At 44.4% G+C, this 26,223-nt stretch overlaps 1 protein-coding gene and 1 long non-coding RNA gene across 3 annotated transcripts in view; both read left to right on the plus strand.

Moving 5' to 3' along the window:
- USP5 (ubiquitin specific peptidase 5) overlaps window positions 1–26,223 on the plus strand; it is a 461,221-nt gene that overhangs the window by 48,658 nt on the left and 386,340 nt on the right. For both annotated transcript variants that reach the window (XM_053692844.1, XM_053692845.1), the window contains exon 2: window positions 3,919–4,044. In XM_053692844.1, coding sequence (XP_053548819.1) covers window positions 3,919–4,044 — 126 coding nt within the window. The remainder of the gene's footprint in view (window positions 1–3,918; window positions 4,045–26,223) is intronic.
- On the plus strand, window positions 15,575–16,225 carry LOC128640349 (uncharacterized). The gene is made up of 3 exons (XR_008399334.1): window positions 15,575–15,668; window positions 15,811–15,888; window positions 16,029–16,225. It is a non-coding gene; the product is annotated as an uncharacterized LOC128640349 (long non-coding RNA).

Consider the following 26,223-nt stretch of genomic DNA (forward strand, 5'->3'; position numbering starts at 1 on the left):
CAGCCGGGGAGGTAGAGGGTCGGATGAACCCCTTCTTTAAATTTTCTTCTAGGTATCCCTTTAGATGATCCAATTCAGGCTTTGAGAGCGGATATATGTGTCCAAAGGGGATATTAGATCCTGGTAGCAATTCAATTGGACAATCATATATGCGGTGTGGAGGCAGGGAATCTGCCTGCTTTTTGTCAAAGACATCATGGAAATCTTGGTATTCAGCAGGGATTGCTGGATTAGATACGTGTAGTATGTTCTGTTGAGGATAGCAAGTCTCCGTACAGTATGCAGAGTCCAGTTGCACTTGGAGGGACTGCCAGCATATTGTTGGTTGATGCTGTTGTAACCAGGATAATCCCAATACTATTGGGAATAATGGGGAAGGTATGACATCAAAACATATCAACTCAGTGTGCCCCTTACCTATCATGACCTTGAGAGGAATGGTGTGGTGCGTTATAGGGCCAGAACTGACCATAGTACCATCAATGACTCGTATGGAGACTGGAACTGCTTTCACACACAATGGAATTTTATTTTTATTTACAAGAGATAAATCAATGAAATTTGCATAAGCTCCTGAATCAATGATTGCTTCCGCCTGGAGAGCCTGGAGGTCCCACTGTATGGATAAAGGAAGAGTACAGTAAGCAACGTCAAAAACCTTGTTTGTTAAGCAATTACTAGTAACTGTTAACTTACTTCTTTTTTGACGTTGAAGCAAGGGACATTCCTTTACTGGATGGGTAGGAGAGGCGCAGTACATACAGAGGTTTTTCTGCTGGCGACGATGTCTCTCTTCCAATGTGAGTGGGCCTTTAGTGAAGCCAATCTCCATGGGAATAGTGGATTCTTTTATGCCCTGAGAAGTTGACGGGAATCTTGGGGTTCCTTCTGTTAGTTGGCGTTCCCAGCGTCTCTCCCTGACCCTCCTATCGATCTGTATTGAAAGGTTCATGATACCTTCAAGTGTGGCGGGTAATTCTGTACGGGCTAGCTCGTCCTTCAGGATATCAGATAGACCCAAGCGATACTGATTACGTAGAGCAACCTCACTCCATTCAGAGTCTTTTATGTAAAGTTTGAATTCTGTAAGGTATTCCTCCACGGGACGTCTGCCTTGTCTGAGAGAACGCATCTTGGCTTCTGCAGTGAGCTGTTTTTGCTTATCTTCATATAGGAGACTCATTTGTGCGAAGAAATCAGTAAGTGAGGTGAGGGTTGGATCATTATTCTCAAATAGATTATCAGCCCATATCCTGGGTTCACCAGACAAGAAGGATATCACTGTCATGACCTTGATTCTTTCGGTTTGGTAGGTCCTTGGGCGCATCTGGAAAAGGAGATAACAGGCATTCCTGAATTGTCTGAAATTCTTCCTGTCGCCCGTGAATTTTTCAGGCAGACAAACCTGAGGTTCTGGGGTGTTGTCTCTTAGAGCAGCCCTCAAGTTATCATTTTGTAATTGAAGATCTCTGAATGCCTGTGAGAGTTGATCAACCCGCTGTGTGAGGGTATAGACCACATTGGGAAGGTCTGCTGGATCCATGGATGGCCAATTAATATGTCAGGTAGCAAGGAGGAAAAGATCTTTAAAGAGTGGATCTCAACTGCAGACTGTATATTTAGGTAGTAATACAAGGAGATTTTAGAGCTGACTCCTGCTATCTTGTTACAGGAGTATGATGAAAACCCAAAGGCTGTAGTAGGTAGTAATATGTCAGCTTGATAATGAAAGTCAGTGGTTGCCTTATATAAGATGCACAAAGAAAACAAAGTCACTTTACTTCATAAACAGTACTGTTTAAATAGATATCAGGAGTAGTGGTAAGTAGACTTGAGTAATCAAACAGTTGTAGACAGTGAGAGGCAGTCGCAAATCAGCTTAACAATTCTGTCCGGTTGAACAGTGTAGGGAGAAGTGCTCCGTAGCTGCAGCAGCAGCGGTTGTGAGGGTGTGTGCGGAATATCCAATCAGCACGCTGAATCCGCTGACAGGCTGAGAACACGCTGAGTACACAGAAGCTGCAAACAGGAGCGGTAAAGTTAAGTAAACGCTGGAAGCCTGACAAGCGGTTAGAAAGCTCAGTAGGTCAGTGAGACGGTTTTAGCTGAACAGGCTTGAGAGGAAACTGACTTTGTGATGATAGGATGGTAACAGAATATCGCCACAACATGTAATAAGAGCTTGCTCCGGAGATTAGATAGGAACAAATAGCTGGATAAGGTATTTGCTTTGCGATGTTTTAACACAACAGATTCCGGATCAAGAAGTATTCAATAATTGTAATCCAATAGCTTTGAAAGTATAGATTTTAGCCACGAGTAAGAGAGCTGTATCCAGGTAACTTGGTCAGAACTCTAACTAAACTAATTGGCAGGTGGAAGGGGGAGGAGTAGCCTTATATAGAATCTGCTTAAAGGTACAACCTGACTGACAAGTACCTGACAATATGTATATACACATAGTAACACATAAATATATATGTATATACACATAGTAACACATAAATATATATGTATATACACATACTAACACATACATATATATGTATATACACATAGTAACACATAAATATATATGTATATACACATAATAACACATAAATATATATGTATATACACATAGTAACACATAAATATATATGTATATACACATAGTAACACATAATATATATATGTATATACACATACTAACACATACATATATATGTATATACACATAGTAACACATAAATATATATGTATATACACATAATAACACATAAATATATATGTATATACACATAATAACACATAAATATATATGTATATACACATAATAACACATAAATATATATGTATATACACATAATAACACATAAATATATATGTATATACACATAATAACACATAAATATATATGTATATACACATAGTAACACATAATATATATATGTATATACACATAATAACACATAAATATATATGTATATACACATAGTAACACATAATATATATATGTATATACACATACTAACACATAAATATATATGTATATACACATACTAACACATACATATATATGTATATACACATACTAACACATAATATATATATGTATATACACATACTAACACATACATATATATGTATATACACATACTAACACATAAATATATATGTATATACACATAGTAACACATACATATATATGTATATACACATAGTAACACATAAATATATATGTATATACACATAATAACACATAAATATATATGTATATACACATAATAACACATAAATATATATGTATATACACATAATAACACATAAATATATATGTATATACACATAATAACACATAAATATATATGTATATACACATAATAACACATAAATATATATGTATATACACATAGTAACACATAAATATATATGTATATACACATAGTAACACATAAATATATATGTATATACACATAGTAACACATAAATATATATGTATATATTTATATATGGGCATTTGGGGCATATTTTCATAGCACTAATTGCTACCGCAAGCTCGAGGTAGCAATAACCTGCCACTTGTAATGCTTGGTTATTTATGGTGCTCTTAAATGGGCGAATTTGCCAGTTTACTGATGAGCGATAAATTAGCACTATGTAATTTAGCCCTAAATGTGTAACTGTTTGCCGGGATTAAACTCACAGCAATAGCGTGCTAGAGTATTGTATTATGTCCTATTAACCTCTGTTCCAACGTGAGGAGAGAATGTCCCATAAGCTATATATCCCGGTCACGTTGGAATGTCACATAATGTGTCACCTTATGTGTATCTGGGTACAAGCATAATATGACAACTGGCAAAACGAAGTACATATTTATTGCAGCCAGAACCAGCACAGAAGTTAAATACCTTGTATGCTTATTGTCTTTTGTAGGAGACCGACAGTGGCCTATACATTTGTATGAACACGTTCCTTGGCTTTGGGAGACCATATGTTGAGCGACACTACAAAAAAACTGGTCAGAGAGCCTATCTGCATCTGAGGAGGATTTCTAAACCGGTATAATGTATATGATGGTGCATTGTAATGACGGGGGTAGGTGGGTCAAGTAACAATAACAGGTACAGCTGTGTGATTAGTCAGGTGAGTACCAGGGCAGTGTATGTAGGTGAGTCAAGTAGCAATAACAGGTACAGCTGTGTGATTAGTCAGGTGAGTACCAGGGCAGTGTATGTAGGTGAGTCAGGTAACAATAACAGGTACAGCTGTGTGATTAGTCAGGTGAGTACCAGGGCAGTGTATGTAGGTGAGTCAGGTAACAATAACAGGTACAGCTGTGTGATTAGTCAGGTGAGTACCAGGGCAGTGTATGTAGGTGAGTCAGGTAACAATAACAGGTACAGCTGTGTGATTAGTCAGGTGAGTACCAGGGCAGTGTATGTAGGTGAGTCAGGTAACAATAACAGGTACAGCTGTGTGATTAGTCAGGTGAGTACCAGGGCAGTGTATGTAGGTGAGTCAGGTAACAATAACAGGTACAGCTGTGTGATTAGTCAGGTGAGTACCAGGGCAGTGTATGTAGGTGAGTCAGGTAACAATAACAGGTACAGCTGTGTGATTAGTCAGGTGAGTACTAGGGCAGTGTATGTAGGTGAGTCAGGTAACAATAACAGGTACAGCTGTGTGATTAGTCAGGTGAGTACCAGGGCAGTGTATGTAGGTGAGTCAGGTAACAATAACAGGTACAGCTGTGTGATTAGTCAGGTGAGTACTAGGGCAGTGTATGTAGGTGAGTCAAGTAGCAATAACAGGTACAGCTGTGTGATTAGTCAGGTGAGTACCAGGGCAGTGTATGTAGGTGAGTCAGGTAACAATAACAGGTACAGCTGTGTGATTAGTCAGGTGAGTACCAGGGCAGTGTATGTAGGTGAGTCAGGTAACAATAACAGGTACAGCTGTGTGATTAGTCAGGTGAGTACCAGGGCAGTGTATGTAGGTGAGTCAGGTAACAATAACAGGTACAGCTGTGTGATTAGTCAGGTGAGTACCAGGGCAGTGTATGTAGGTGAGTTAGGTAACAATAACGGGTACAGCTGTGTGATTAGTCAGGTGAGTACTAGGGCAGTGTATGTAGATGAGTCAGGTAACAATAACAGGTACAGCTGTGTGATTAGTCAGGTGAGTACCAGGGCAGTGTATGTAGGTGAGTCAGGTAACAATAACGGGTACAGCTGTGTGATTAGTCAGGTGAGTACCAGGGCAGTGTATGTAGGTGAGTCAGGTAACAATAACAGGTACAGCTGTGTGATTAGTCAGGTGAGTACCAGGGCAGTGTATGTAGGTGAGTCAGGTAACAATAACAGGTACAGCTGTGTGATTAGTCAGGTGAGTACCAGGGCAGTGTATGTAGGTGAGTCAGGTAACAATAACAGGTACAGCTGTGTGATTAGTCAGGTGAGTACCAGGGCAGTGTATGTAGGTGAGTCAGGTAACAATAACAGGTACAGCTGTGTGATTAGTCAGGTGAGTACCAGGGCAGTGTATGTAGGTGAGTCAGGTAACAATAACAGGTACAGCTGTGTGATTAGTCAGGTGAGTACCAGGGCAGTGTATGTAGGTGAGTCAGGTAACAATAACAGGTACAGCTGTGTGATTAGTCAGGTGAGTACCAGGGCAGTGTATGTAGGTGAGTCAGGTAACAATAACAGGTACAGCTGTGTGATTAGTCAGGTGAGTACTAGGGCAGTGTATGTAGGTGAGTCAGGTAACAATAAAAGGTACAGCTGTGTGATTAGTCAGGTGAGTACTAGGGCAGTGTATGTAGGTGAGTCAGGTAACAATAACAGGTACAGCTGTGTGATTAGTCAGGTGAGTACTAGGGCAGTGTATGTAGGTGAGTCAGGTAACAATAACAGGTACAGCTGTGTGATTAGTCAGGTGAGTACCAGGGCAGTGTATGTAGGTGAGTCAGGTAACAATAACAGGTACAGCTGTGTGATTAGTCAGGTGAGTACCAGGGCAGTGTATGTAGGTGAGTCAGGTAACAATAACAGGTACAGCTGTGTGATTAGTCAGGTGAGTACCAGGGCAGTGTATGTAGGTGAGTCAGGTAACAATAACAGGTACAGCTGTGTGATTAGTCAGGTGAGTACCAGGGCAGTGTATGTAGGTGAGTTAGGTAACAATAACAGGTACAGCTGTGTGATTAGTCAGGTGAGTACTAGGGCAGTGTATGTAGGTGAGTCAGGTAACAATAACAGGTACAGCTGTGTGATTAGTCAGGTGAGTACCAGGGCAGTGTATGTAGGTGAGTTAGGTAACAATAACAGGTACAGCTGTGCGATTAGTCAGGTGAGTACCAGGGAAGTGTATGTAGGTGAGTCAGGTAACAATAACGGGTACAGCTGTGTGATTAGTCAGGTGAGTACCAGGGCAGTGTATGTAGGTGAGTCAGGTAACAATAACAGGTACAGCTGTGTGATTAGTCAGGTGAGTACCAGGGCAGTGTATGTAGGTGAGTTAGGTAACAATAACAGGTACAGCTGTGTGATTAGTCAGGTGAGTACCAGGGCAGTGTATGTAGGTGAGTCAAGTAGCAATAACAGGTACAGCTGTGTGATTAGTCAGGTGAGTACCAGGGCAGTGTATGTAGGTGAGTCAAGTAGCAATAACAGGTACAGCTGTGTGATTAGTCAGGTGAGTACCAGGGCAGTGTATGTAGGTGAGTCAGGTAACAATAACAGGTACAGCTGTGTGATTAGTCAGGTGAGTACTAGGGCAGTGTATGTAGGTGAGTCAGGTAACAATAACAGGTACAGCTGTGTGATTAGTCAGGTGAGTACCAGGGCACTGTATGTAGGTGAGTCAGGTAACAATAACAGGTACAGCTGTGTGATTAGTCGGGTGAGTACTAGGGCAGTGTATGTAGGTGAGTCAGGTAACAATAACAGGTACAGCTGTGTGATTAGTCAGGTGAGTACTAGGGCAGTGTATGTAGGTGAGTCAGGTAACAATAACAGGTACAGCTGTGTGATTAGTCAGGTGAGTACCAGGGCAGTGTATGTAGGTCAGTCAGGTAACAATAACAGGTACAGCTGTGCGATTAGTCAGGTGAGTACCAGGGCAGTGTATGTAGGTGAGTCAGGTAACAATAACAGGTACAGCTGTGTGATTAGTCAGGTGAGTACCAGGGCAGTGTATGTAGGTGAGTCAGGTAACAATAACAGGTACAGCTGTGTGATTAGTCAGGTGAGTACCAGGGCAGTGTATGTAGGTGAGTCAGGTAACAATAACAGGTACAGCTGTGTGATTAGTCAGGTGAGTACCAGGGCAGTGTATGTAGGTGAGTCAGGTAACAATAACGGTACAGCTGTGTGATTAGTCAGGTGAGTACCAGGGCAGTGTATGTAGGTGAGTCAGGTAACAATAACGGGTACAGCTGTGTGATTAGTCAGGTGAGTACTAGGGCAGTGTATGTAGGTGAGTCAGGTAACAATAACAGGTACAGCTGTGTGATTAGTCAGGTGAGTACCAGGGCAGTGTATGTAGGTGAGTCAGGTAACAATAACAGGTACAGCTGTGTGATTAGTCAGGTGAGTACCAGGGCAGTGTATGTAGGTGAGTCAGGTAACAATAACAGGTACAGCTGTGTGATTAGTCAGGTGAGTACTAGGGCAGTGTATGTAGGTTGAGTCAGGTAACAATAACAGGTACAGCTGTGTGATTAGTCAGGTGAGTACCAGGGCAGTGTATGTAGGTGAGTCAAGGTATCAATAACGGGTACAGCTGTGTGATTAGTCCGGTGAGTACCAGGGCAGTGTATGTAGGTGAGTCAGGTAACAATAACAGGTACAGCTGTGTGATTAGTCAGGATGAGTACCTAGGGCAGTGTATGTAGGTGAGTCAAGTAGCAATAACAGGTACAGCTAGTGTGATTAGTCAGGTGGAGGATACCAGGGCGTGTATTGTAGGTGCAGTCATGTAGCAATAACAGGGTACAGCTGTTTGTGATTAGTCAGGTGAGTACCAGGGCAGTGTATGTAGGTGAGTCAGGTAACAATAACAGGTACTGCTTGAGTGATTAGTCCAGGTGAGTACCATGGGCAGTGTATTGTAGGTGAGTCAGGTACAGAATAACAGGTACAGTGGGTGTGATTAGTCAGGTGAGTACCAGGGCAGTGTATGTAGGTGAGTCAGGTAACAATAACAGGTACAGCTGTGTGATTAGTCAGGTGAGTACCTAGGGCAGTGTATGTAGGTGAGTCAGGTAACAAAAACAGGTACAGCTGTGTGATTAGTCAGGTGAGTACCAGGGCAGTGGAGTAGGTGAGTCAGGTAACAATAACAGGTACAGCTGTGTGATTAGTCAGGTGAGTACCAGGGCAGTGTATGTAGGTGAGTCGGGTAACAATAACAGGGTACAGCTGTGTGATTAGTCAGGTGAGTACCAGGGCAGTGTATGTAGGTGAGTCAGGTAACAATAACAGGTACAGCTGTGTGATTAGTCAGGTGAGTACAGGGCCAGTGTATGTAGGTGAGTCAGGTAACAATAACCCCGGTACAGCTGTGTGATTAGTCAGAGTGAGTACCAGGGCAGTGTATGTAGGTGAGTCAAGGTAACAATAACAGGATACAGCTGTGTGATTAGTCAGGTGAGTACCTAGGGCAGTGTATGTAGGTGAGTCAGGGTAACAATAACAGGTACAGCTGTGTGATTAGTCAGGTGAGTACCAGGGCAGTGTATGTAGGTGAGTCAGGTAACAATAACAGGTACAGCTGTGTGATTAGTCAGGTGAGTACCAGGGCAGTGTATGTAGGTGAGTCAGGTAACAATAACAGGTACAGCTGTGTGATTAGTCAGGTGAGTACCAGGGCAGTGTATGTAGGTGAGTCAGGTAACAATAACAGGTACAGCTGTGTGATTAGTCAGGTGAGTACCAGGGCAGTGTATGTAGGTGAGTCAGGTAACAATAACAGGTACAGCTGTGTGATTAGTCAGGTGAGTACCAGGGCAGTGTATGTAGGTGAGTCAGGTAACAATAACAGGTACAGCTGTGTGATTAGTCAGGTGAGTACCAGGGCAGTGTATGTAGGTGAGTCAGGTAACAATAACAGGTACAGCTGTGTGATTAGTCAGGTGAGTACCAGGGCAGTGTATGTAGGTGAGTCAGGTAACAATAACAGGGTACAGCTGTGTGATTAGTCAGGTGAGTACCAGGGGCAGTGTATGTAGGTGAGTCAGGTTAAACAATACAGGTACAGCTGTTTGTGATTAGTCAGGTGAGTACCAGGGCAGTGTATGTAGGTGAGTCAGGTAACAATAACAGGTACAGCTGCTGTGATTAGTCAGGTGAGTACCAGGGCAGTGTATGTAGGTGAGTAGGTAACAATAACAGGTACAGCTGTGTGGATTAGTCAGGTGAGTACCAGGGCAGTGTATGTAGGTGAGTCAGGTAACAATAACCGGTACAGCTGTGTGATTAGTCAGGTGAGTACCAGGGCAGTGTATGTAGGTGAGTCAAGGTACAATAACGGGTACAGCTGTGTGATTAGTCAGGTGAGTACAAGGGCAGTGTATGTAGGTGAGTCAAGTAGCAATAACAGGTACAGCTGTGTGATTAGTCAGGTGAGTACCAGGGCAGTGTATGTAGGTTGAGTCAGGTAAGCAATAACAGGGTACAGCTGTGTGATTAGTCAGGTGAGTACCAGGGCAGTGTATGTAGGTGAGTCAGGTAACAATAACAGGTACAGCTGTGTGATTAGTCAGGTGAGTACAAGGGCAGTGTATGTAGGTGAGTCAGGTAACAATAACAGGTACAGCTGTGTGATTAGTCAGGTGAGTACCAGGGCAGTGTATGTAGGTGAGTCAGGTAACAATAACAGGTACAGCTGTGTGATTAGGTCAGGTGAGTACCAGGGGCAGTGTATGTAGGTGAGTCAGGTAACAATAACAGGTACAGCTGTGTGATTAGTCAGGTGAGTACCAGGGCAGTGTAATGTAGGTGAGTCAGTAACAATAACAGGTACAGCTGTGTGATTAGTCAGGTGAGTACCAGGGCAGTGTATGTAGAGTGAGTCAGGTAGACAATAACGAGGTACAGCTGTGTGATTAGTCAGGTGAGTACCAGGGCAGTGTATGTAGGTGAGTCAGGTAACAATAACAGGTACAGCTTGTGTGATTAGTCAGGGTGAGTATCCTAGGGCAGTGTATGTAGGGTGAGTCAGGTAACAATAACAGGTACAGCTGTGTGATTAGTCAGGTGAGTACTAGGGCAGTGTATGTAGGTGAGTCAAGGTAACAATAACAGGTACAGCTGTGTGATTAGTCAGGGTGAGTACCAGGGCAGTGTATGTAGGTGAGTCAAGGTACAATAACAGTACAGCTGTGTGATTAGTCAGGTGAGTACCAGGGCAGTGTATGTAGGTGAGTCAGGTAACAAGTAACAGGTACAGCTTGTGTGATTAGTCAGGTGAAGTACCAGGGCAGTGTATGTAGGTGAGTCAGGTAACAATAACAGGTACAGCTGTGTGATTAGTCAGGTGAGTACCAGGGCAGTGTATGTAGGTGAGTCAGGTAACAATAACAGGTACAGCTGTGAGATAGTCAGGTGAGTACCAGGGCAGTGTATGTAGATGAGTTCAGGTACAATAACGGGTACAGCTGTGTGAATTAGTCAGGTGAGTACTAGGGCAGTGTATGTAGGTGAGTCAGGTAACAATAACAGGGTACAGCTGTGTGATTAGTCAGGTGAGTACTAGGGCAGTGTATGTAGGTGAGTCAGGTAAGCAATAACAGGTACAGCTTGTGTGATTAGTCAGGTGAGTACAGGGCAGTGTATTGTAGGTGAGTCAGGTAAGCAATAACAGGTACAGCTGTGTGATTAGTCAGGTGAGTACCTAGGGTCAGTGTATGTAGGTGAGTCAGGTAACAATAACAGGTACAGCTGTGTGATTAGTCAGGTGAGTACCAGGGCAGTGTATGTAGGTGAGTCAGGTAACAATAGACAGGTACAGCTGTGTGATTAGTCAGGTGAGTACCAGGGCAGTGTATGTAGGTGAGTCAGGTAACAATACAGGTACAGCTGTGTGATTAGTCAGGTGAGTACCAGGGCCAGTGTATGTAGGTGAGTCAGGTAACAATAACGGTACAGCTGTGTGATTAGTCAGGTGAGTACTAGGGCAGTGTATGTAGGGAGTCAGGTAACAATAACAGGTAACAGCTGTGAGATTAGTCAGGTGAGTACCAGGGCAGTGTATGTAGGTGAGTAGGTAACAATAACAGGTACAGCTGTGTGATTAGTCAGGTGAGTACCAGGGCAGAGTATGTAGGTGAGTCAGGTAACAATACAGGGTACAGCTGTGTGATAGATCAGGGAGAGTACCAGGGCAGTGTATGTAGGTGAGTCAAGGTAACAATAACAGGTACAGCTGTGTGATTAGTCAGGTGAGTACCAGGGCAGTGTATGTAGGTGAGTCAGGTAACAATAACAGGTACAGCTGTGTGATTAGTCAGGTGAGTACCAGGGCAGTGTATGTAGGTGAGTCAGGTAACAATAACAGGTACAGCTGTGTGATTAGTCAGGTGAGTACTAGGGCAGTGTATGTAGGTGAGTCAGGGAACAATAACAGGTACAGCTGTGTGATTAGTCAGGTGAGTACCAGGGCAGTGTATGTAGGTGAGTCAGGTAACAATAACAGGTACAGCTGTGTGATTAGTCAGGTGAGTACCAGGGCAGTGTATGTAGGTGAGTCAGGTAACAATAACAGGTACAGCTGTGTGATTAGTCAGGTGAGTACAGGGCAGTGTATGTAGGTGAGTCAGAGTAACAATAACAGGTACAGCTGTGTGATTAGTCAGGTGAGTACCAGGGCCGTGTATGTAGGTGAGTCAGGTAACAATAACAGGTACAGCTGTGTGATTAGTCAGGTGAGCTACCAGGGCAGTGTATGTAAGGTGAGTCAGGTAACAATAACAGGTACAGCTGTGTGATTAGTCAGGTGAGTACCAGGGCAGTGTATGTAGGGTGAGTCTGTGTAACAATAACAGGTACAGCTGTGTGATTAGTCAGGTGAGTACTAGGGCAGTTGTATGTAGGTGAGTCAGGTAACAATAACAGGTACAGCTGTGTGATTAGTCAGGTGAGTACCAGGGCAGTGTATGTAGGTGAGTCAGGTAACAATAACAGGTACAGCTGTGTGATTAGTCATGGTGAGTACCAGGCGCAGTGTATGTAGGTGAGTCAAGGTAACAATAACAGGAACCAGCTGTGTGATTAGTCAGGTGAGTACCAGGGCAGTGTATGTAGGTGAGTCAGGTAACAATAACAGGTACAGCTGTGTGATCTAGTCAGGTGAGTACCAGGGCAGTGTATGTAGGTGAGTCAGGTAACAATAACAGGTACAGCTGTGAGATTAGTCAGGTGAGTACCAGGGCAGTGTATGTAGGTGAGTAAGGTAACAATAACAGGTACAGCTGTGTGATTAGTCAGGTGAGTACGCAGGGCAGTGTATGTAGGTGAGTCAGGTAACAATAACCAGGATACGCTGTGTGATTAGTCAGGTGAGTACCAGGGCAGTGTAATGTAGGTGAGTTCAGGTAACAATAACAGGTACAGCTGTGAGATTAGTCAGGTGGAGTACCAGGGCAGTGTATGTAGGTGAGTCAGGTAACAACTAACAGGTACAGCTGTGTGATTAGTCAGGTGAGTACCAGGGCAGTGTATGTAGGTGAGTCAGGTAACAATAACAGGTACAGCTGTGTGATTAGTCAGGTGAGTACCAGGGCAAGTGTATGTAGGTGAGTCAGGTATCAATAACAGGTACAGCTGTGTGATTAGTACAGGTGAGTACCAGGGGCAGTGTATGTAGGTGAGTCAGGTAACAATAACAGGTACAGTCTGTGTGATTGTCATGGTGAGTACCAGGGGCAGTGTATGTAGGGTGAGGTCAAGTAGCAATAACAGGTACAGCTGTGTGATTAGTCAGGTGAGTACCAGGGCAGTGTAATGTAGTGTGAGTCAGGTAACAATAACAGGTTACAGCTGTGTGATTTAGTCAGGTGAGTACTAGGGCAGTGTATGTAGGTGAGTCATGTAGCATAACAGGTACAGCTGTGTGATTAGTCAGGTGAGTACCAGGGCAGTGTATGTAGGTGAGTCAAGTATCAATAACGGGTACAGCTGTGTGATTAGTCAGGTGAGTACCATGGCAGTGTATGTAGGTGAGTCAGGTAACAATAACAGGGTACTAGTTGTGTGATTAGTCAGGTGAGTACCAGGGCAGTGTATGTAGGTGAGTCAGGTAACAATAACAGGTACAGCTGTGTGATTAGTCAGGTGAGTACCAGGGCAGTGTATGTAGGTGAGTCAGGTAACAATAACAGGTACAGCTGTGTGATTAGTCAGGTGAGTACCAGGGCAGTGTATGTAGGTGAGTCAGGTAACAATAACAGGTACAGCTGTGTGATTAGTCAGGTGAGTACCAGGGCAGTGTATTGTAGGTGAGTCAGGTAACAATAACGGGTACAGCTGTGTGATTAGTCAGGTGAGTACTAGGGCAGTGTATGTAGGTGAGTCAGGTAACAATAACAGGTACAGCTGTGTGATTAGTCAGGTGAGTACTAGGGCAGTGTATGTAGGTGAGTCAGGTAACAATAACAGGTACAGCTGTGCGATTAGTCAGGTGAGTACCAGGGCAGTGTATGTAGGTGAGTTAGGTAACAATAACAGGTACCAGCGTGTGATTAGTCAGGTGGAGTACTAGGGCAGTGTATGTAGGTGAGTCAGGTAACAATACAGGTACAGCTGTGTGATTAGTCAGGTGAGTCTACCAGGGCAGTGTATGTAGGTGAGTTAGGTAACAATAACAGGTACAGCTGTGTGATTAGTCAGGTGAGTACCAGGGTCAGTGCATGTAGGTGAGTCAGGTAACAATAACAGGTACAGCTGTGTGATTAGTCAGGTGAGTACCAGGGCAGTGTTGTAGGTGAGTCAGGTAACAATAACAGGTACAGCTGTGTGATTAGTCAGGTGAGTACCCAGGGCAGTGTATGTAGGTGAGTCAGGTAACAATAACAGTACAGCTGTGTGATTAGTCAGGTGAGTACTAGGGCCGTGTTATGTAGGTGAGTCAAGTAGCAATAACGGGTACAGCTGTGTGATTAGTCCAGGTGAGTACCAGGGCAGTGTATGTAGGTGAGTCAGGTAACAATAACAGGTACAGCTGTGTGATTAGTCAGGTGAGTACCAGGGCAGTGTATGTAGGTGAGTCAGGTAACAATAACAGGTACAGCTGTGTGATTAGTCAGGTGAGTACCAGGGCAGTGTATGTGTGATTAGTCAGGTGAGTACTAGGGCAGTGTATGTAGGTGAGTCAGGTAACAATAACGGGTACAGCTGTGTGATTAGTCAGGTGAGTACCAGGGCAGTGTATGTGTGATTAGTCAGGTGAGTACCAGGGCACTGTATGTAGGTGAGTCAGGTAACAATAACAGGTACAGCTGTGTGATTAGTCAGGTGAGTACCAGGGCAGTGTATGTAGGTGAGTTAGGTAACAATAACAGGTACAGCTGTGTGATTAGTCAGTGAGTACCAGGGCAGTGTATGTAGGTGAGTCAGGTAACAATAACAGGTACAGCTGTGTGATTAGTCAGGTGAGTACCAGGGCAGTGTATGTAGGTGAGTCAGGTAACAATAACAGGTACAGCTGTGTGATTAGTCAGGTGAGTACCAGGGCAGTGTATGTAGGTGAGTCAGGTAACAATAACAGGTACAGCTGTGTGATTAGTCAGGTGAGTACCAGGGCAGTGTATGTAGGTGAGTCAGGTAACAATAACAGGTACAGCTGTGTGTATTAGTCAGGTGAGTACCTAGGGCAGTGTATGTAGGTGAGTCAGGTAACAATAACAGGTACAGCTGTGTGAGTTAGTCAGGTGAGTACCAGGGCAGTGTATGTAGGTGAGTATGGTAACAATAACAGGTACAGCTGTGTGAATAGTCAGGTGAGTACCAGGGGCAGTGTATGTAGGTGAGTCAGGTAACAATAACAGGTACAGCTGTGTGATTAGTCAGGTGAGTACCAGGGCAGTGTATGTAGGTGAGTCAGGTAACAATAACAGGTACAGCTGTGTGATTAGTCAGGTGAGTACCAGGGGCAGTGTATGTAGGTGAGTCAGGTAACAATAACTGGTACAGCTGTGTGATTAGTCAGGTGAGTACCAGGGCAGTGCATGTAGGTGAGTCAGGTAACAATAACAGGTACAGCTGTGTGATTAGTCAGGTGAGTACCAGGGCAGTGTATGTAGGTCAGTCAGGTAACAATAACAGGTACAGCTGTGTGATTAGTCAGGTGAGTACCAGGGCAGTGTATGTGTGATTAGTCAGGTGAGTACTAGGGCAGTGTATGTAGGTGAGTCAGGTAACAATAACAGGTACAGCTGTGTGATTAGTCAGGTGAGTACCAGGGCAGTGTATGTAGGTGAGTCAGGTAATAATAACAAGGTACAGCTGTGTGATTAGTCAGGTGAGTACCAGGGCAGTGTATGTAGGTGAGTTAGGTAACAATAACAGGTACAGCTGTGTGATTAGTGCAGGTGAGTACCAGGGCAGTGTATGTAGGTGAGTCAGGTAACAATAACAGGTACAGCTGTGTGATTAGTCAGGTGAGTACCAGGGCAGTGTATGTAGGTGAGTTAGGTAACAATAACAGGTACAGCTGTGTGATTAGTCAGGGTGAGTACCAGGGCAGTGTATGTAGGTGTAGTCAGGTAACAATAACAGGTACAGCTGTGTGATTAGTCAGGTGAGAGTACCAGGGCAGTGTATGTAGGTGAGTTAGGTAACAATAACAGGTACAGCTGTGTGATTAGTCAGGTGAGTACCAGGGCAGTGTATGTAGGTGAGTTAGGTAACAATAACAGGTACAGCTGTGTGATTAGTCAGGTGAGTACCACGGGGCAGTGTATGTAGGTGAGTTAGGTAACAATAACAGGTACAAGCTTTGTGATTAGTCAGGTGAGTACCAGGGCAGTGTATGTAGTGAGTCAGGTAACAATAACAGGTACAGCTGTGTGATTAGTCAGGTGAGTACCAGGGCAGTGTTTGTAGGTGAGTCAGGTAACAATAACTGGTACAGCTGTGCGATTAGTCAGGTGAGTACCAGGGCAGTGTATGTAGGTGAGTCAGGTAACAATAACAGGTACAGCTGTGTGATTAGTCAGGTGAGTACCAGGGCAGTGTATGTAGGTGAGTTAGGTAAACAATAACAGGTTACAGCTGTGTGATATAGTCAGGAGAGTACTAGGGCAGTGTATGTAGGTGAGTCAGGTAACAATAACAGGTACAGCTGTGTGATTAGTCAGGTGAGTACCAGGGCAGTGTATGTAGGGTGAGTCAGGTAACATAACAGGTACAGCTGTGTGATTAGTCAGGTGAGTACCAGGGCAGTGTATGTAGGTGAGTAAGGTAACAATAACAGGTACAGCTGTGTGATTAGTCAGGTGAGTACTAGGGCAGTGTATGTAGGTGAGTCAGGTAACAATAACAGGTACAGCTGTGTGATTAGTCAGGTGAGTACCAGGGCAGTGTATGTAGGTGAGTCAGGTAACAATAACAGGTAACAGCTGTGTGATTAGTCAGGTGAGTAACTAGGGCAGTGTATGTAGGTGAGTCAGGTAACAATAACAGGTACAGCTGTGTGATTAGTCAGGTGAGTACCAGGGCAGTGTATGTAGGTGAGTCAGGTAACAATAACAGGTACAGCTGTGTGATTGTCAGGGTGAGTACTAGGGCAGTGTATGTAGGTGGATCAGGTAACAATAACCGGTACAGCTGTGTGATTAGTCAGGTGAGTACCACGGCAGCTGTCTGTAGGTGAGTCCAGGTAACAATAACAGGTACAGCTGTGTGATTAGTCCAGGTGAGACCAGGGCAGTGTATGTAGGTGAGTCAGGTAACAATAACAGGTAAGCTGTTGTGATATAGTCAGGTGCGTACCAGGGCAGTGTATGTAGGTGAGTCAGGTAACAAATAACGGTACAGCTGTGTGATTAGTCAGGTGAGTACCAGGGCACTGTATGTAGGTGAGTCAGGTAACAATAACGGTACAGCTGTGTGAATAGTCAGGTGAGTACTAGGGCAGTGTATGTAGGTGAGTCAGGTAACAATAAGCGGTACAGCTGTGTGATTAGTCCAGGTGAGTACCTTGGGCAGTGTATGTAGGTGAGTCAGGTAACAATAACAGGTACAGCTGTGTGATTAGTCAGGTGAGTACCAGGGCAGTGTATGTAGGTGAGTCAGGTAACAATAACAGGTACAGCTGTGTGATTAGTCAGGTGAGTACAGGGCAGTGTATGTAGGTGAGTCAGGTAACAATAACAGGTACAGCTGTGTGATTAGTCAGGTGAGTACCAGGGCAGTGTATGTAGGTGAGTCAGGTAACAATAACGGGTACAGCTGTGTGATTAGTCAGGTGAGTACTAGGGCAGTGTATGTAGGTGAGTCAGGTAACAATAACAGGTACAGCTGTGTGATTAGTCAGGTGAGTACTAGGGCAGTGTATGTAGGTGAGTCAGGTAACAATAACAGGTACAGCTGTGTGATTAGTCAGGTGAGTACCAGGGCAGTGTATGTAGGTGAGTCAGGTAACAATAACAGGTACAGCTGTGTGATTAGTCAGGTGAGTACTAGGGCAGTGTATGTAGGTGAGTCAGGTAACAATAACAGGTACAGCTGTGTGATTAGTCAGGTGAGTACCAGGCGCAGTGTATGTAGGTGAGTTAGGTAACAATAACAGGTACAGCTGTGTGATTAGTCAGGTGAGTACCCAGGGCAGTGCATGTAGGTGAGTCAGGTAACAATAACAGGTACAGCTGTGTGATTAGTAGGTGAGCTACCAGGGCAGTGTATGTAGGTGAGTCAGGTAACAATAACAGGTTACAGCTGTGTGATTAGTCAGGTGAGTACCAGGCAGTGTATGTAGGTGAGTCAGGGTACAATAACAGGTACAGCTGTGTGATTAGTCAGGTGAAGTACTAGGGCCGTGTATGTAGGTGAGTCAAGTAGCAATAAACGGGTACAGCTGTGTGATTAGTCAGGTGAGTACCAGGGCAGTGTATGTAGGTGAGTCAGGTAACAATAACAGGTACAGAGCTGTGATGATTAGTCAGGTGAGTACCAGGGCAGTGTATGTAGGTGAGTCAGGTAACAATAACAGGTACAGCTGTGTGATTAGTCAGGTGAGTACCAGGGCAGTGTATGTGTGATTAGTCAGGTGAGTACTAGGGCAGTGTATGTAGGTGAGTCAAGTAGCAATAACGGGTACAGCTGTGTGATTAGTCAGGTGAGTACCAGGGCAGTGTATGTGTGATTAGTCAGGTGAGTACCAGGGCAGTGTATGTAGGTGAGTCAGGTAACAATAACAGGTACAGCTGTGTGATTAGTCAGGTGAGTACCAGGGCAGTGTATGTAGGTGAGTCAGGTAACAATAACAGGTACAGCTGTGTGATTAGTCAGGTGAGTACTAGGGCAGTGTATGTAGGTCAGTCAGGTAACAATAACAGGTACTGTTGTGTGATTAGTCAGGTGAGTACCAGGGCAGTGTATGTAGGTGAGTCAGGTAACAATAACAGGTACAGCTGTGTGATTAGTCAGGTGAGTACCAGGGCAGTGTATGTAGGTGAGTCAAGTAACAATAACAGGTACAGCTGTGTGATTAGTCAGGTGAGTACTAGGGCAGTGTATGTAGGTGAGTCAGGTAACAATAACAGGTACAGCTGTGTGATTAGTCAGGTGAGTACCAGGGCAGTGTATGTAGGTGAGTCAGGTAACAATAACAGGTACAGCTGTGTGATTAGTCAGGTGAGTACCAGGGCAGTGTATGTAGGTGAGTCAGGTAACAATAACAGGTACAGCTGTGTGATTAGTCAGGTGAGTACTAGGGCAGTGTATGTAGGTGAGTCAAGTAGCAATAACAGGTACAGCTGTGTGATTAGTCAGGTGAGTACCAGGGCAGTGTATGTAGGTGAGTCAGGTAACAATAACAGGTACAGCTGTGTGATTAGTCAGGTGAGTACCAGGGCAGTGTATGTAGGTGAGTCAGGTAACAATAACAGGTACAGCTGTGTGATTAGTCAGGTGAGTACCAGGGCAGTGTATGTAGGTGAGTCAGGTAACAATAACAGGTACAGCTGTGTGATTAGTCAGGTGAGTACCAGGGCAGTGTATGTAGGTGAGTTCAGGTAACAATAACAGGTACAGCTGTGTGATTAGTCAGGTGAGTACTAGGGGCAGTGTATGTAGGTGAGTCAGGTAACAATAAACAGGTACAGCTGTGTGATTCGGTCAGCGTGAGTACCAAGGGCAGTGTATGTAGGTGCGTCAGGTAACAATAACAGGTTACAGCTGTGTGATTAGTCAGGTGAGTACCAGGGCAGTGTATGTAGGTGAGTCAGGTAACAATAACAGGTACAGCTGTGTGATTAGTCAGCGTGAGTACTAGGGCAGTGTATGTAGGTGAGTCAGGTAACAATAACAGGGTACAGCTGTGTGATAGTCCAGGTGAGTACCAGGGCAGTGTATCGTAGGTGAGTCAGAGTAACAATAAAAGGTACAGCTGTGTGATTAGTCAGGTGAGTACCAGGGCAGTGTATGTAGGTGAGTCAGGTAACAATAACAGGTACAGCTGTGTGATTAGTCAGGTGAGTACCGAGGGCAGTGTATTAGGTGAGTCAGGTAACAATAACAGGTACAGCTGAGTGATTAGTCAGGTGAGTACTAGGGCAGTGTATGTAGGTGAGTCAGGTAAACAATAACAGGTACAGCTGTGTGATTAGTCAGGTGAGTACTAGGGCAGTGTATGTAGGTGAGTCAGGTAACAGTAACAGGTACAGCTGTGTGATTAGTCAGGTGAGTACTAGGGCAGTGTATGTAGGTGAGTCTAGGTAACAATAACAGGTACAGCTGTGTGATTAGGTCAGGTGAGTACTAGGGCAGTGTATGTAGGTGAGTCAGGTAACAGTAACAGGTACAGCTGTGTGATTAGTCAGGTGAGTACCAGGGCAGTGTATGTAGGTGAAGTCAGGTAACAATAACGGGTACAGCTGTGTGATATTAGTCAGGTGGAGTACCAGGGCAGTGTATGTAGGTGAGTCAGGTAACAATAACAGGTACAGCTGTGTGATTAAGTCAGGTGAGTAACCAGGGCAGTGTATGTGTGGCATTAGTCAGGTGAGTACTAGGGCACGTGTATGTAGGTGAGTCAGGTAACAATAACAGGTACAGCTGTGTGATTAGTCAGGTGAGTACCAGGGCAGTGTATGTAGGTGAGTCAGGTAACAATAACAGGGCTACAGCTGTGTAGATTAGTCAGGTGAGGTACCAGGGCAGTGTATGTAGGTGAGTTAGGGTAACAATAACAGGTACAGCTGTGTGAATTAGTCAGGTGAGTACTAGGGCAGGTGTATGTAGGTGAGTCAGGTAACAATAACAGGTACAGCTGTGTGATTAGTCAGGTGAGTACCAGGGCAGTGTATGTAGGTAAGTCAGTGTAACAATAACAGTACAGCTGTGTGATTAGTCAGGTGAGTACCAGGGCAGTGTATGTAGGTGAGTCAGGTAACAATAACGGGTACAGCTGTGTGATTAGTCAGGTGAGTACCAGGGCACTGTATGTAGGTGAGTTAGGTAACAATAACAGGTACAGCTGTGTGATTAGTCAGGTGAGTACAGGGGCAGTGTATGTAGGTGAGTCAGGTAACAATAACAGGTACAGCTGTGTGATTAGTCAGGTGAGTACCAGGGCAGTGTATGTAGGTGAGTCAGGTAACAATAACAGGTACAGCTGTGTGATTAGTCAGGTGAGTACCAGGGCAGTGTATGTAGGTGAGTCAGGTAACAATAACAGGTACAGCTGTGTGATTAGTCAGGTGAGTACCAGGGCAGTGTATGTAGGTGAGTCAGGTAACAATAACAGGTACAGCTGTGTGATTAGTCAGGTGAGTACTAGGGCAGTGTATGTAGGTGAGTCAGGTAACAATAACAGGTACAGCTGTGTGATTAGTCAGGTGAGTACTAGGGCAGTGTATGTAGGTGAGTCAGGTAACAATAACAGGTACAGCTGTGTGATTAGTCAGGTGAGTACTAGGGCAGTGTATGTAGGTGAGTCAGGTAACAATAACAGGTACAGCTGTGTGATTAGTCAGGTGAGTACCAGGGCAGTGTATGTAGGTGAGTCAAGTAGCAATAACGGGTACAGCTGTGTGATTAGTCAGGTGAGTACCAGGGCAGTGTATGTAGGTGAGTCAGGTAACAATAACAGGTACAGCTGTGTGATTAGTCAGGTGAGTACCAGGGCAGTGTATGTGTGATTAGTCAGGTGAGTACTAGGGCAGTGTATGTAGGTGAGTCAAGTAGCAATAACGGGTACAGCTGTGTGATTAGTCAGGTGAGTACTAGGGCAGTGTATGTAGGTGAGTCAGGTAACAATAACGGGTACAGCTGTGTGATTAGTCAGGTGAGTACCAGGGCACTGTATGTAGGTGAGTTAGGTAACAATAACAGGTACAGCTGTGTGATTAGTCAGGTGAGTACCAGGGCAGTGTATGTAGGTGAGTCAGGTAACAATAACAGGTACAGCTGTGTGATTAGTCAGGTGGAGTACCAGGGCAGTGTATGTAGGTGAGTCAGGTAACAATAACAGGTACAGCTGTGTGATTAGTCAGGTGAGTACCCAGGGGCACTGTATGTAGGTGAGTCAGGTAACAATAACAGGTACAGCTGTGTGATTAGTCAGGTGAGTACTAGGGCAGTGTATGTAGGTGAGTCAGGTAACAATAACAGGTACAGCTGTGTGATTAGTCAGGTGAGTACCAGGGCAGTGTATGTAGGTGAGTTAGGTAACAATAACAGGTACAGCTGTGTGATTAGTCAGGTGAGTACCAGGGCAGTGCATGTAGGTGAGTCAGGTAACAATAACAGGTACAGCTGTGTGATTAGTCAGGTGAGTACCAGGGCAGTGTATGTAGGTGAGTCAGGTAACAATAACGGGTACAGCTGTGTGATTAGTCAGGTGAGTACTAGGGCAGTGTATGTAGGTGAGTCAGGTAACAATAACAGGTACAGCTGTGTGATTAGTCAGGTGAGTACCAGGGCAGTGTATGTAGGTGAGTCGGGTAACAATAACAGGTACAGCTGTGTGATTAGTCAGGTGAGTACCAGGGCAGTGTATGTAGGTGAGTCAGGTAACAATAACAGGTACAGCTGTGTGATTAGTCAGGTGAGTACCAGGGCAGTGTATGTAGGTGAGTCAGGTAACAATAACAGGTACAGCTGTGTGATTAGTCAGGTGAGTACCAGGGCAGTGTATGTAGGTGAGTTAGGTAACAATAACAGGTACAGCTGTGTGATTAGTCAGGTGAGTACCGGGGCAGTGTTTGTAGGTGAGTCAGGTAACAATAACGGGTACAGCTGTGTGATTAGTCAGGTGAGTACCAGGGCAGTGTATGTAGGTGAGTCAGGTAACAATAACAGGTACAGCTGTGTGATTAGTCAGGTGAGTACTAGGGCAGTGTATGTAGGTGAGTCAAGTAGCAATAACGGGTACAGCTGTGTGATTAGTCAGGTGAGTACCAGGGCAGTGTATGTAGGTGAGTCAGGTAACAATAACAGGTACAGCTGTGTGATTAGTCAGGTGAGTACTAGGGCAGTGTATGTAGGTGAGTCAGGTAACAATAACAGGTACAGCTGTGTGATTAGTCAGGTGAGTACCAGGGCAGTGTATGTAGGTGAGTTAGGTAACAATAACAGGTACAGCTGTGTGATTAGTCAGGTGAGTACTAGGGCAGTGTATGTAGGTGAGTCAGGTAACAGTAACAGGTACAGCTGTGTGATTAGTCAGGTGAGTACCAGGGCAGTGTATGTAGGTGAGTTAGGTAACAATAACAGGTACAGCTGTGTGATTAGTCAGGTGAGTACCAGGGCAGTGTATGTAGGTCAGTCAGGTAACAATAACAGGTACAGCTGTGTGATTAGTCAGGTGAGTACTAGGGCAGTGTATGTAGGTGAGTCAGGTAACAATAACAGGTACAGCTGTGTGATTAGTCAGGTGAGTACCAGGGCAGTGTATGTAGGTGAGTCAGGTAACAATAACAGGTACAGCTGTGCGATTAGTCAGGTGAGTACCAGGGCAGTGTATGTAGGTGAGTCAGGTAACAATAACAGGTACAGCTGTGTGATTAGTCAGGTGAGTACCAGGGCAGTGTATGTAGGTGAGTCAGGTAACAATAACAGGTACAGCTGTGTGATTAGTCAGGTGAGTACCAGGGCAGTGTATGTAGGTGAGTCAGGTAACAATAACAGGTACAGCTGTGTGATTAGTCAGGTGAGTACCAGGGCCAGTGTATGTAGGTGAGTCAGGTAACAATAACAGGTACAGCTGTGTGATTAGTCAGGTGAGTACCAGGGCAGTGTATGTAGGTGAGTCAGGTAACAATAACAGGTACAGCTGTGTGATTAGTCAGGTGAGTACCAGGGCAGTGTATGTAGGTGAGTTAGGTAACAATAACAGGTACAGCTGTGTGATTAGTCAGGTGAGTACCAGGGCAGTGTATGTAGGTGAGTCAGGTAACAATAACAGGTACAGCTGTGTGATTAGTCAGGTGAGTACCAGGGCAGTGTATGTAGGTGAGTCAGGTAACAATAACAGGTACAGCTGTGTGATTAGTCAGGTGAGTACCAGGGCAGTGTATGTAGGTGAGTCAGGTAACAATAACAGGTACAGCTGTGTGATTAGTCAGGTGAGTACCAGGGCAGTGTATGTAGGTGAGTCAAGTAACAATAACAGGTACAGCTGTGTGATTAGTCAGGTGAGTACCAGGGCAGTGTATGTAGGTGAGTCAGGTAACAATATGTCATGTTCTTATGTGCATGTCTGTACACCTTTAAGCAGACCTTACTTAAACCTACACCTCCCCCTTCCAGGTGCCAATTAATGTTAGTTTGCAGCATGCTATGTTGTGTGAAGCAGCATGTTCTAAACCTCCTGGCTAAGTGATTATTCTCTACCTAATCATTGGATTACAACTATAATACTTTTGGGTATTATCAACCTACTATTCCTATACATTCATCGTCTTATGGACTTATATTACAGTTTGTTTGCACAGATATCCAGGATTACTGCCTCTCATTGCCGGTATAACCAAACCGTTCCACTGACAACCTCCTCTATCAAACACAGTGAGTTACTCCTCTCAACTACCGCTACAACTCTGAACAAACTTGCTTTCCAGCAACCCGGCAATTCTTATACGTATTCACCGACTAACCTTCCTCACTGAAGCCGCGCTGTTAAGCTTCTCACACAGCGTGTGCCTGTCAGCGTGTTCTCGCACGCCATTGGATAATCGTCACACACCCCTCTGAGGCTGTCAGCTTTCTGCAGCGCTGGCTCGTCTCCCTCACACGCTCTCTCTCTATTGCCACCCAAGCAGTACATAATACTAGAAGGCTCTTTAAACACTCTCCATTTAGAGTTGTTCATCCACTTGTTCTCTAAACTTGCAAATTGTACTGAGGAAAGTACTACATCTCAAACAGAAGCTCTGATTCAATTGACTCTGTGCTAACTTGCTTTACCAACTCTCTCCTGTAACCAGTTAAACAGGGGTAAATAACCTATACTCAATTCCTATACTCTCTCCTTTCTGCAGTTGAGATCCATAATCTCTAGTTACTAACTAGATATCTTACATATATCTTACATATTAATTGGCCTCAAGAGTATATACATGGATCCAGCAGACCTCCCAAATGTGGTATACAACCTCTCCCAAAGGGTTGACCAATTGTCACAAGCACTTAGAGAGCTGCAATTGCAGAATGACAGTCTTAGGGCATCTGTTAGGGACAACACACCAGAACCACAGGTGTGTCTACCTGAGAGATTCTCTGGCGACAGGAAATTGTTCAGACAATTCAGAAATGCATGCTACCTCCTATTTCAGATGAGGCCCAAGACATATCATACAGAGACAATTAAGGTGATGACTGTCATCTCTTTTCTTTCTGGTGAGCCAAGGGTTTGGGCTGACAACCTCTTCGAAAATAATGATCCTATCCTCACTTCCTTATCTGATTTCTTCACTCAAATGAGTTTATTATATGATGACACACAGAAACAACTGACAGCTGAGATCAAAATGCGCTCACTACGACAGGGCCGTCGCCCTGTAGAGGAATATCTATCTGAATTCAAGCTTTACATCAAGGATTCAGAATGGAGTGAGGTAGCCTTGCGAAACCAGTACCGCCTGGGATTGTCCGATGCTCTAAAGGACGAGCTTGCACGCACTGATCTCCCTAGGACCCTGGAGGCTCTTATGGCCTTGTCTGTCCAGATTGATCGCAGAATCAGAGAACGCAGGTCAGAAAGACAACAATCTGATTCCTCCCAAAGGTTTACACCTGCCTTATCCAGCACAAAGGATACATCTATACCCATGGAGCTTGGGTTCACCAAAGGCCCCTTAACATTGGATGAAAGACATCGCCGTCAGCAGAAGAATCTCTGCATGTACTGTGCTTCTCCCAATCATCCTGTTAAGGAATGTCCTCTTCTTCAACGCCAAAAAAGAAGTAAGTGCAAACCTATAACTCATTGTTTGACAAATAAAGTGGTAGATGTGGCTTACTGTACTTTATCTCTATCCCTACAGTGGGACCTCCAGCTGTTCAGAGCGGAAGCAATCATTGACTCCGGAGCATTCTCCAATTTCATTGATCTCTCCCTTGTAAATAAAAATAAAATACCCTTGTGTGTTAAAGCAATACCTGTCTCCATACGTGTCATTGATGGAACCTATGTTAGTTCTGGGCCTATCACACACCACACGATCCCACTTAAAGTTACTACAAGTGATGGGCACGTAGAATACTTGTCTTTCGATGTCCTTCCTTCTCCTTTATACCCCATTGTTTTGGGTTTATCCTGGCTACAACAACATCAGCCTACGATTTCTTGGCAGTCTTTACAAGTGGAACTTGATTCAACATACTGCAAGTCTTCTTGCTATCCTCATCAACAGGTACTACAAGTCTCTCGAGCAACAATACCACACGAATATCAAGATTTCTCGGATGTATTCGACAAAAAGCAAGCAGAAACTCTTCCTCCTCATCGCATATATGATTGCCCTATTGAATTATTGCCTGGGTCTAGCATTCCATACGGACGTATATATCCACT

This window comes from Bombina bombina, chromosome 9 (assembly GCF_027579735.1).
Source record: "Bombina bombina isolate aBomBom1 chromosome 9, aBomBom1.pri, whole genome shotgun sequence".
NCBI lineage: Eukaryota > Metazoa > Chordata > Amphibia > Anura > Bombinatoridae > Bombina > Bombina bombina.